This window comes from Halictus rubicundus, chromosome 2, assembly GCF_050948215.1.
Source record: "Halictus rubicundus isolate RS-2024b chromosome 2, iyHalRubi1_principal, whole genome shotgun sequence".
Taxonomy (NCBI): domain Eukaryota; kingdom Metazoa; phylum Arthropoda; class Insecta; order Hymenoptera; family Halictidae; genus Halictus; species Halictus rubicundus.
This window is the reverse complement of record NC_135150.1, coordinates 5,171,686-5,184,043: the sequence shown is the minus strand read 5'-3', so window position 1 is coordinate 5,184,043 and position 12,358 is coordinate 5,171,686. Positions and strand designations below refer to the sequence as shown.

Genomic DNA, 12,358 nt, shown 5'->3' with positions numbered 1-12,358 from the left:
CTGCAAGCCTCGTATAATGGAGAGAGTACTTACCGATGGAACTCAAGGAAGATTCCTCGAGTACCGCCAGGCTGCTATTGTGAATGGTGAGGTGGTGGATAACGAGGCCAAGGAATATGTAGCGCTGCAGTTTCGGCAAGCTGTTGTGCCTGAGACGCAAGTAAAAGATGACCGCGTTGGGCCTTCCTTTGAGCGCCTTCATAGCATTGACGATGTGCACCAGGTCCGTGGACTCGCATACGATGTCCAAGCCGGATGTTTTCGGAATGCAGGTACAGGGCGCGATCTCACCGACCGTAGGGCAGAGCTGTGACGTTTGCGCCAAGCTCAAGCCCATCAAAAGACACAGCGTCCAAAGCACGACCCATAAACTGTGTTCCTTCATCTTTCTGTCAACCTTTGTTTCTACCAATTTCGAACTTTTCTCCACGAATGGATCTTCGTTATTCTCGGTTTCGCCTGATCCGTGTCTTCTTCTCTAACTGTCTCTCTGTTCGAGTCTCCTTCGGTCGTTCTTACCTACTGTTTAACCCTTTCTGTTCCTGTACCTGCAGTCTGCTACTTAGCCTCTCCTCTTCTCATATCCATTGTTCGCTCTTCCGTGGTGCACTAGTACACCGAGTCTGAAACCATCAAAAGGTGAACGTGAATTAAAACCAATTTTATTCGGTACACTGATTTTTCTTTTAATAAAACTATAAACAATGATGAATAATGGTAACTCCTCGCGATCGTTCGCAAGAAAGATGAATATCAAAAGATTTATATTATACAAGGTGGTTCAAAATTCATTATACCCAGTGATCTGTATTAATTGCAAGCTACAAGAGCCACATAGACATTTACATAGACATTACTCTGTCATTTTATATATTTTATATACAGGGTATCCCACGCATCTGGAACAGGCTGTACTTCCTAAACGGTTGGGAATAGAAGAAGATGTTATAAGTCAAAGTTACTGCACTTTTTTTTTTAATGGATGCCTATGTTATTGACTACTCCAATCGATGCAGTTTCTTGTGCTCTACGTGAAAGTACTAACATACTTATGCCCTAAACTTATTCGTTGGGAAGTTATCTGAATACAGACTAAAAGTTCTCTGAATTATTTCGGTCTCTCGGCAAGTGTTCCGGACATATATATATAATTTCGGCTTCATTGTTTAGTTATTAACAATTCAAAATCCGCCTAAAATACGGCAACCCGATCAAGAGAGGTGTACATTGCGTATGTTATAGAGGTGAGCGACAATCACGTCTCAAAGGGGGTTCTGGCTTGTACCAAGTGTGACTTTAACGTCACACACTTTAGCCAATAATTCGGCTAGAACCGAAAGTGCGTGTGGAATGTATCAATTGGATGGTTCACAGCTGCATTCCTGTCGAATTAATGCCAGGTGACTTCTTGCGAGGCTCACAGAGTTTTTGCGTGACTATTTGCTCGCGTCTATGACGTACGCAACGTACACCTCTGTTGATCGGGTAGCCGCATTTTAGGCGGATTTTGAATTGTTAATAACTAAAAAATGAAGCCGAAATTAGAATTTTTTTATTCTTCATTTTCGTCTTATATTGTCATGGAGAACCATCCCTTAAATTTTCTCCCACCTGTAGTTGAACACACTGCACTTATATGTTTTATAAAATAAATATATATAAAAAATATATATTCTATTATATTTCATTTTATAAAGAAATGGGACAAATGAGAAAAAAAGTTAAATTTCGTATAGAATTTGTTAATTGTAAAATAACTCTACATTTGGGAGTGTTTCACTTGGTGCAGACTAGATTGGAACAGTAGCAAGTACAAAATAGCTCCAACAGTTCCTTTAATTTCTCGTCGCACAGTTGACATTTAAAAACAATGTTCCAATCAGTCTTTCATTAAGTAGAATGTATCTTTAAAATTGAATCACCAACTGACAACGAGTCTGCATTATTGAGACGTGTTAATGTAGAATAATATTTGTTACGTGACGTGGTTCAAAATATTTTGTTCAAATTTCTTTCAAAGAATTTTGAAAAAATTACAACTGATCGGAATTGTAGAGAAAATACTAGAAGTTATTTTTAGAACTTTTTTACGTGTGCCTATATTGTAAAAAACAACTTTTAGTATTTTCACTACAATTCCGACCAATTGCAATATTTTCAAAATTCCACCTTCACATCATGTAGTAAATTAATTTCTACCTTCTAAAAAAAAAAACCAAGTCATATGGTCCTTTATTAAGAAAGTTATCGTCTTTTTAAAAGTGTCCCAATATTAGTGTGGCAGATTATAGGAATTGTCTGATGTGTCTGATCATGACCACCCAATTCTACTTTCTGCGAACAGTAAGCATCCGAACCCGACGGATTTTTAGACGCTATTTTCTTCGAAAACAAGATGTCAGTCGAAAAAATGTTATTCCTCTTTTTCAATTTATTTTTACATGTAGAATCAACACTTGTCCAGTTGTATTACGATTTCCGCCCCATTCTGTATAATGGCGCACTAGTCTTCATATTCACTATCAGTTTCCTTATATTATGATTTCAGCACCATCCTGTACAGTACTGTTTCTCAATTATCATCAATCATCATAAAATGTTATAAAAATTAGAAGACTTTATTTAGATTTCTTGGCATTTTTATAATAATATGTGCTTGGATGAAGAAATTTATTTAATAATTGTTAATGAAAGCATCTTGGTAATTTCAATAATTACAAAATAAAAAATATGAAACATGTTCAGTGTACATGTATAACTGAATTACACATCAATTTTCAGACGATTTGTTATTCTGTAACTATCAAGCAATGTATTGGGTTGTCCGGAAAGTTCGTGCCGTTTTTCTGTAGGTGGCATTAGGATAGGTCTGAATATGGCAGAATGATTGAAAACAAATGGTATGTGTACATAGTCTAAAAAGGTGATCTTTCAGGCATTTTATGTTTTTTGCTTCCAAAAGCTGTTGGAGCTTCGTTGAGATGTGCTACCCCATTCACCCTATTAACCAGTCATTACACCCTTGGATTTTCATCTCTTTAGGTCAATACAAAATTCCCTTAATGACAAAATCTTTAACTCTTCGGTCAATATAAAAATCATATTTAACAATTTTTTGCCGAAAAACGCAAGTTGCGTGAAAGTTGGAGAAAGATTATGGAACAAAATCGCACTTATAATAATTCAATAAATGTATATCGAAATTTAAATGTACTGCGTTTGAGTTTCCCTTCAAGATCGGCACGAACTTTCCGGACAACACAATACAATGCATGTAGGGTTGGGACTAAACAGCGATCTAAATGTTTCTTAATAATGTGAAATAAGTTTAATAACTGATTAAAATACGAAAAAGATCCGTATAATGGCTTCGAACTGTACTCTTCGATCGTCAGCCTTGGCACGTTCGGAATAACGTCGCATTAACTTCGATTCCTACCTACGGTCAGTGTAAAAAGTATTCGATGACCCTTTGAAAACCAATAACGTTTTCCAATGTGGACAAAACAGCTTGAATTTTGTGAGATGTAAGGATTAGTTTACTAGCCAATGTGTAAATAACTTTTTTTACCAATTTCTACTGGTCGCAATAGCGAAGAAAAAAGTAAAGGTCACAATTTTTACATTTTTTATCTGTGTCTGTAATGAAAATTTAACACATCACTCTTGTAAATCTAAGTAAGTTACCTACATGCACAACATTTCATCGAAATCGCTTGTCGCATAAAAAAGCTATATATATAAATAGTAGGCATATATAAAAAGTAGTCATTGTAATATGTAAAAATCTGAATTTAGGATTTGCGATTCATTTAAATCGCAGTTTCTTACAATTATTTTGATGAAACTGTGCATGTATACAGGGTGTTCACGATAATTTGTACCAGCGTTTTTTTCGTAAAAGGTAAATATTAAAAAAACCGCAGAGGAGGTATTTGTAGTATATTTTATATACTAATAACAAAGGTGACTTATTTTTTTAAGTGGAATGCTACATATTTGTTTACGTAAAATGAAAACGGACATTGAGACGAGTTCAACCATGTAGTATACTATTGTCTTCTGGGTCATACAAGGGCAGAAGTAAAAGAAATAGATTTAACATTTTCTAATATTGTATTTACTAGTATGTTGTAGTGATAAGACTACATTTCGTGTTCAATGTGACTTCCGCTGACTGTGTAAATGTTTATGTTTTGAAAAGACAAACTTATTTCTTTAGTTTCAGTACAGTTGTGCGAAACAACCAGCCAAACCATACGTTATCATTATGTATCGTTACTCTACGCAAGAAAAATGGATATGTTAAGTATTTTTTGCGAGGGTAATAAAAATAAGAGACAAAGTAAACTAGTGTCCGAAGAAAAATGTCGACAGAGAGTACAATCTAGTGAAATTTAGTTTCTCCATCTTAATAAACGTTTCAATGAAGCAGGATCTGTAGTAAAGCCAAAACATCAGAGTATCCGTCCAATCACTGTTTTCAGAAAACAAAGAATTAGAAATACTTATTCATTTTCAAGAAGATCCATCTACTTCGATAAAAAAAGTGGCCAGACTATGTGATATTTCAATTGCATCAACACATAAAGTTCTACAATTGTACGATTACAAACCTCTTAAATATCACAAAGTACAAAGGCTCCAGGAATCTGATTATCCACGGCGTACTGAATTTTTTAATTGGTTCCTAACAAATAACATGAACGATTTCAATTTTTATAGAAAAATGTTATGAACGGATCAATCCAGTTTTGATAATAACATCGACTTTCCAAGTACAATTCAGAACAAATGCTTGGCTTGGAAATATTGATAACATTTTACTAGGTCCATATTTTTACACTGGAATTCTAAATGGAAATAAGTATTTACAATTTCTAAATTGTGAATTTGAAAATTGCTGGTAATCACTGCCATTGTTTCTTGTACCAGACATGTACTACTTCCAACAAGACTGGGCTCCTCATAATTGTGGATCGGTAAACCATTTTTTACATAATATGTTTAACGATAAATGAATCGGAACATACAGACCTATAAAATGGCCTGCAAGATCGCCCGATTTATCACTACTAGATTTTTTTTGCGGGAACATATTAAAGATATTGTTTGTGCGACCCTCGAGGGTCAGTTTATTAGCTTGGACGAAGTGCCCGTCTTGCACATTTGGCAAACAAATGTTCCGAGGACGGAATCTTTACAAAGTCATTTACAACCGGGAACGTAAAAATCACGCTTCGGGGATTAGGACTCGGGAAGTAGTTTATTACCCTTGCACGTGCGCTTCCCTGGTCTTCACTTCCGAAATGGCCGTTTTCATCCGTCTTCATAAAATACTTGGGTCATTGTCACGTGTCACCGGACGGGCCTTACCTGCGTTGCGCCGCCTGAGTCCGGGTTTTTCCGTCAACACGGCTTGCCAAATGTTTCCTATGCTTTTCACTGCTTTACACTACACCACCGAGAAATTTGGACGACTTGCAAACTAAGATAGAAGAAGCCTGTGCATCCATATCTAGTGCAACATTGGCAGAAACTACCAGGAATGTAGTCAGCAGAACTCGGAAATGCATTCTTGCTAATAGAAGTCACATTAAACACGAGGTGGAGTCTTATCACTACAACAACATAGGGGGAGTTCCCCTAGTACCGGACACTTAAGGTTTTTCTTAAATAAATAAAAGAATAAAATATTTCGTGTCTTCTATACCATTTTATTTATAACTTAACAGCATTATCAATCAGTAGAAACCAAGAAAAGAAATAATTTTATTCTAACAATTAATTAAAACTTTGATTGAAGTTTGGTATAGAATTTGTACAGTTCGTAAAGTGTCCCCTAGTACCGGACATTACATACATTGAGAATGTAGCTTAAAAATAGTTTCAAAATAATGTACAGCGATCACAAACATAGTTATCTGCACATTCCGGGATATCGGCACAAGCTTCATTTGCCCATTTCTTGCAGCTAAAACACTGAATCCAGTCTTCTTCATTGTTTTCTAAACAAACCACGCAACTGGTTTTCAAGTTTGACTCTCGTAGTTTTAATGTTCTGGTTGTCTTACGCTTATTTCCCGAATTTTTTATTTGTTCTGTCATCCTCTTTTTGTTTTCTTTTTCCTAGGTCATTTATTTATTTTTTTTTAATCATTTAAAAAAAATTTTTTAAAGTGATTTTTAACCACTGAAAACAAAATAATAATAATTACTTCCCGAATAATTATTATTAATACGTATATGAATAAGTAAAATTCAGATTTGTATTGTCCGGTGATAGGGGACAATGATCTGTCCGGAACCAGGGGACACCGAAACCATAAAAAAATTATTTTTTGTATCAACCAGTGCACTGTACATAATTAAAAAAACTACTTACCAAAAGACATAATAATGTCACTCATAAGTTTTTCTACTAACCAAAATTGATAGATGTAACACTTTATAATTTGTATGATACACTAGCTTGTACTTAAACGCAACAATGGACTGATATTCCCAGCTATGCACATGCAACTGGAACGTGTCGAAACCTGATTGTGCTGGGATCTATCCCCACTACTGCTCACGTGAAATGACGATCGCCTTGCATTTCAAAAGATAACGCTTAAAGATATCGCCTCTGTCCGGTTCTAGGTGCCGTCCGGTTTTAGGGGAACTCTCCCTACTAGTAGATACAATACTACGAAATGTTAAATCTATTTCTTTTATTTCTGCCATTGTATGACCCTGAAGACCATAGTATCCACACGGTTGAACTCATTTGAATGTCTGTTTTCATTTGACGAAAACAAATATGTAGAATTCCACTTTAAAAAATGAAGTTTACCTTTGTTTCTAGAAAAGTATTAAAAATACAAAAAATTGGGATACGTTATCATATTGCTAGTAAAATATACTACAACTACCTCCTCTTGGGTTTTTTTTCTAATATTTACCTTTTACGAAAAAAACGCTGGTACAAATTGTAGCGAACACTCTGTATACAGGGTGTTCATTTGAAAACTTTCCAGCCGAATATATCGAAAAGTATGAAAGATATTAAAAATGTGTAAAATACGTGTCCAAGGATTTCGAGGAAGAAGAGGGGGCGGTATCAGTTTTTTTATTTGAGTGGCATTTTCAAGGTCATTTGAAGGTCAACTTTGTTTTTTCAAATGGAAACCTATATTTTATAAAGAGAAGTAGAGCGAGTCATACTTATACTGCGAGAAAGTTTGTCATTTCTTTATAACAGTAACAAATTTTTAAAATGTTCTCCGTTGTTTTCTAAACAATAATACAGACGATCCGCAAATTCTGAACGAAGATTTTTAAAGGTATCTATTGGAATAGCTCTACATTCCTGTAGAATTCTGCGGCGTAAATTGTTGACGCTTTCTGGTTGTGTTTTCTAAACAACAGACTTTAAGTGTCCCCACAAAATCAAGTCGACTGGATTTAGATCTGGTGATCTTGCTGGTCACTCAATAACACCACTTCTACCGATCCATATTAGTGGGAATCGATTGTTTAACAACTGGCGAACTGGTAACGTGTAATGCGGGGGAGCACCATCATGTTGGAAGTACAGAAGTTCTTCATTTAAAAAAAAATTGCCTTTTTCATCTCTTTGGTTTTCAAGACTTTCTGTTATAAGTGGATCAATGATGTCGTCCAGTAAATTTAAATACAGATTGCCATTCAAATTCTCTTGGAAAAACAGAGGACCTATAATAGCATTTCCTGAAATGCCTGCCCAAACCTTTATTTTCTCCGGCCATTGAGTATTACTTTCTCTAATAAGCTGTGGATTTTCGTCACTCCAATGACGACAGTTATGACGATTTACAGCATCGCTTAAGAAAAAAGTGCATTCGTCACTAAAGCAAATGTTTTTAATTAGATTAGGAGTGACGTTGATCATATTTGTTAATTCCTCACAAAACTCAATCCGCCTGTCAAAGTCATCTTCCAATAACTTTTGATGCAACAGCATTTCATAAGGATGAAACTTGTTATGTTTAAGTAATTTGTGCACAGATTCCACTGATACACCAGTTACCATTGAAACTTGACGAATTGAACTAGTAGGATTTGGCAGTAAACTGTCCTATAATTTCGATTTGATCACCTTCTTTTGTGACTTTTGGCTGGATTCTTTTCAAATTTGTCACCGATCCTGTTTCCTTAAACTTTGCAACTAATTGTAACACGTACGTATGAGAAACATGTGTATCAGGATGTCTCACATTAAACGTAGCCGCAGTTCGATGAGCACACTCGTCAGCTCCATAAATAAAATTTATTTCTACTCGTTTTTCTAAAGAATACACCATTTTATACAATTAATTGTACTACGATATACAGGGTGTCCCAGGTTTTAATGTTCAAACTTTGTCAGTATATTCTATGGCACTAAATAAGAAAAAAATTTTATGTAAACATAAGTCACATAGAGCTTTATTAAAAAGTTATAACAAAAATACATAATAGAAGTAATATAGGAATAGTAACCGACTTGCTGTTACTGCAAGCATTGGCTCAAATAGATCAGCAATATTTACATTCAGTGTGTTTATGTAAGCTGTGTTTACTATCTGACGTCACTTAAGATTGAAAGTAATTTTCGCCAGTAATAGCTATTAGTAAGTTGTTGGAGTTCATATCGAAATGCCACAAGTATTTACGAATCGAGAATATGCAGATATGCATTTCATTTGCGGCTTCTGCAATGGGAATGCCCGAGCTGCTACGAGGGAGTACCAACGCCGATTTCCTGGACGAAGAGCACCGGATTACAGAGTGTTCATACATTGTCACCGACACTTATTAACAACAGGATCCTTCGAATCATGTCTCGAAGGAAATTAATTCAATGGAGTTACAAGGCAACGAAATCGCACATGAAGAATACTAAATTTTTTTAATAATAATCTAACAGCAAGTGTTCGTAATGCCTCGTATCTGTCAGTGGTATGTGTATGCAGTGCAACAAGATAATTTGTAACCTTACGCCACTCGACTTCTATCTGTGGGGAACTTTGAAAGATAAAGTGTATCAAATACGAAAAGATTCACGTAATGAACTAATACAAAAGATTAATAATGCATTCAATGAAATAGAACAGAATAGAAACGAAATTCGCACAGTTATATATTCGATCTTTGATCGCTGTCAATCATGTATTGTCAAGAACGGTAGACATTTTGAAATGGAGTATTAATTAACTGTGGAAGTGACGATGTCAAGTAGTAAATACATTGATCTATTCAAGCTAATGGTCGCAATAACAGCATATTCTTGTATTTCGTATTTTTGTTATAACTTTTCAATAAAGCTCTATCTAACTTATGTTTACCTAACTTTTTTTTTATTTAGTGCCATAGAATATATTGACAAAGTTTGAACATTAAAACCTGGGACACTCTGTAGTATCTGTTATTACGACGATTCACACTTGACTAAATAGTACAATCTTATATTGAAAGACAGACAACATGAACAAGAGATCAACAGAGGAAAATTTTGTTTTCAAACGGTACGTGCGAGTACAACTGGAAAACATCAACGATTTGCGTCAAAGAATTTTACACAATAATATGTCCCCCTCTACTTCTCTTTAAATATCTCCGAAACTAGTGCGCGGATAAAAACAAGTATCATACGAAAATTGCTGTACGATAAGATCCCATAATAAAAAATATAGGTTTCCATTTGAAAAAACAAACTTGACCTACAAATGACCTTGAAAACGCCACCCAAATAAAAAACTTATACTGCCCCCCTCTTTCCCACCCGAAATCCTTAGACACGTGTTTTACACTTTTGTAGTATCTTTCATACTTTTCGAGATATTCGGCTAGAAAATTTTCAAATGAACACTCTGTATATAACTTATTTAGATCTACAAAGGGCATCTTCTAAATTTTCACTACAAACACATCGTGACCTTCACTTTTTTTCTTCGTAATTTCAACTAGTAACAAGTTTTTAAAAAAATGATTTACGCATTAGATAGTAAACTAATCCTTCTAACGTCACAATAAAACTCATGTAGTTCGTTCCAGCTTTAAAAAAGTTATTCGTTTTTAAAAGATGAGCGAATACTTTTTGCACTGACTGTAGTTCGCAGTGATAGCGCTACTATTAACAGTGTTTCAATCACATGTGTGTATTTATGTGATGGGCATACATATTACGATGTTCATAGCTTTTTTAATCAATTTAAATGTTACCATTAAATTATTGTTTTGATATTATTGCTTTTGTATGTATTATAATTTGATAACAACTATAGAAACTCTTTATTTGTTTTAGATAAAATTTTAACATTGTGATTTTCCCATGTAAACTTTAAATGTGTATGCTCATACATTTACAACATCTCTTAATTAGTACACCACAATTAACTACACAAAGGCTTTAATGGACTTTAATAATATCAATTAATTTTAAATGTCAAAAGTATTATTTTTCGAAGTGTGTCAGTGGAATGTCAATATCAATGTATTAAAAATAAGAGTGGTCGATGATACGAGTACCCGTGCACTTGCTCTTTTAAACGAAGCCTTAATTGAAAGAATGTTATTAACCTTTTTTTACATATTTTCATACATATATATTTTATATTCAATATTAGAAAATTTAATTAATTTATTTGATTTTTATTTTGGCGATTTAATTATTTCTTGATTAAATAAACAATCAATAATTAAATGATTAAGCATTGTTTAGATAATCATTGTTGCTCTACTATGAAACTTACGACAAAAAATTCTACAGAAATGACAACACAACTTATTGAATATCTCGTTGTTATAAGAGATTATGCATATTTAGAACCATAAAAATTTTAGATCTTTGAATTTGGAAATGTTTTTATTTTTCTTTTGTTAGTATTTAAGGTAGATTACCGAAAGAACGTTCCTCAGTACTCTAAATACTTTAAGCACATCTCGATCTACATTTAGGCGAAAACTGACACTTCAGCTTTCAACGACTGTAACTGTACTGTAAAATAATTTCTCAAGGCAAAAAGGAATTTCCCAAGGCTTTCAAAGCACTGTAGAAACGTTTTACTGACAATGAGTTTGTACCTAGAGGGGGGATGTATGTAGAAAACTGAACAATAAAAATTCCTTAATCAACAGAATTCAATTTTTTATTACACCAGTCTTGGAACTTTTTGAACGTGCCTTGTATATGTAGTATTTAAAATCTTAGAATCTTTGATCCCCCCTCCCCCCTAAAGTTCCCAAAGTCCTCAAAAGTGAAAAAGACCCCAAGTTTTCTACCAAAGTATTTAAATAAAGCACGTGTTTTATAAATAGAATTCAATATTAATGTATCACTATTAGAGAAATAAACAATGTCGTTCCATGAATTAATCATCAACACCGTCATTTATGATTTCATAATTTACTATCTAAATCTGTTGCCATAAAAAATTGAAAATTAACATGTCCGTGGAGAATGTGCAATATTATGTCACACTTTACATAGAATAACGTCTGATTGTTTAACGAAAAACATGCTTAAAACGTCCATTAATTTATGTTCTACAATAATTTTACAGTGGCGAACAAAAGAAAGTTTAAAATCGGAATTTCTGTATATGATTATTAATAACTATAACACTACATGGTTTTTGATAACGTTCATCTAATCTGGGGCATCTGCATCACACTATACGACATTAAACTTCTTTGGTTTATTCTTCTGTATTCACGTGATGCATTAACAATCTATTTTGTGCGACACGTGCAGCGGACAAAAATAAGTTTAAAGTCTTAGAATTGTAATAAACGGCGAAATAGTAGGTACTTTTATAGGTAGGACTTTAACTAACATCTGCATCCTTGATGATACAGATGGATAAGAGCAATAGAATTAGAAGCACACTTCAAAGGTGACATTCAATTTTTTTTTAGAAAAAAAGGATTTGAAAACGCGGGTGTCCACTATAATCCTCTGATTTCTATCTCATTGAAAATCTCTGGACGATTTCAGATGAGTATATTCCCTTACGTGCTTGTACTACCAAAGATAGTAATTTGGAAATACTTCGGAACACTTCAAACAAAATCTACTAAATATCAACGTATATCGTTTTCTTTTACAATTACATAAAATTCTTTTCTCTTAAAATTAAATAGAAACCTTTTCTTTCAAAATTAAATAGAATTCTTTCTCTTAAAATTAAATAGGATTCTTTTCTTTCGTAACCAATATTTAAGCATAAAAGTAAATGTTTCTTCCCTCTTTTCAAGTTTTTATTATTGTAATCATGAAAATCGTTTAACTGTAAGTATACCAAACAAACTATAAGCTGTAAGAGACAGAAATGGAGATCCTATAAAGTAATGAAAT

The 12,358-nt window shown here is 33.8% G+C and overlaps 2 protein-coding genes across 3 annotated transcripts in view; one reads left to right on the top strand and one right to left on the bottom strand.

Moving 5' to 3' along the window:
• LOC143363973 (uncharacterized) overlaps positions 1-12,358 on the bottom strand; it is a 764,268-nt gene that overhangs the window by 80,205 nt on the left and 671,705 nt on the right. For both annotated transcript variants that reach the window (XM_076804507.1, XM_076804506.1), the window contains one exon: positions 34-623. In XM_076804507.1, coding sequence (XP_076660622.1) covers positions 34-385 — 352 coding nt within the window. In that variant the 5' untranslated portion in view covers positions 386-623. The remainder of the gene's footprint in view (positions 1-33; positions 624-12,358) is intronic.
• Positions 8,362-9,072, top strand: LOC143362438 (uncharacterized). Its single transcript, XM_076802612.1, has one exon. It carries the CDS (start codon positions 8,659-8,661, stop codon positions 8,857-8,859), a length of 201 nt encoding a protein of 66 aa, XP_076658727.1. The 5' UTR covers positions 8,362-8,658; the 3' UTR covers positions 8,860-9,072.

Excerpts from the sequence above, each read along its gene's own strand:
- LOC143362438 (XM_076802612.1), top strand. The coding sequence starts at position 8,659 with ATGCCACAAGTATTTACGAATCGAGAATATGCAGATATGCATTTCATT.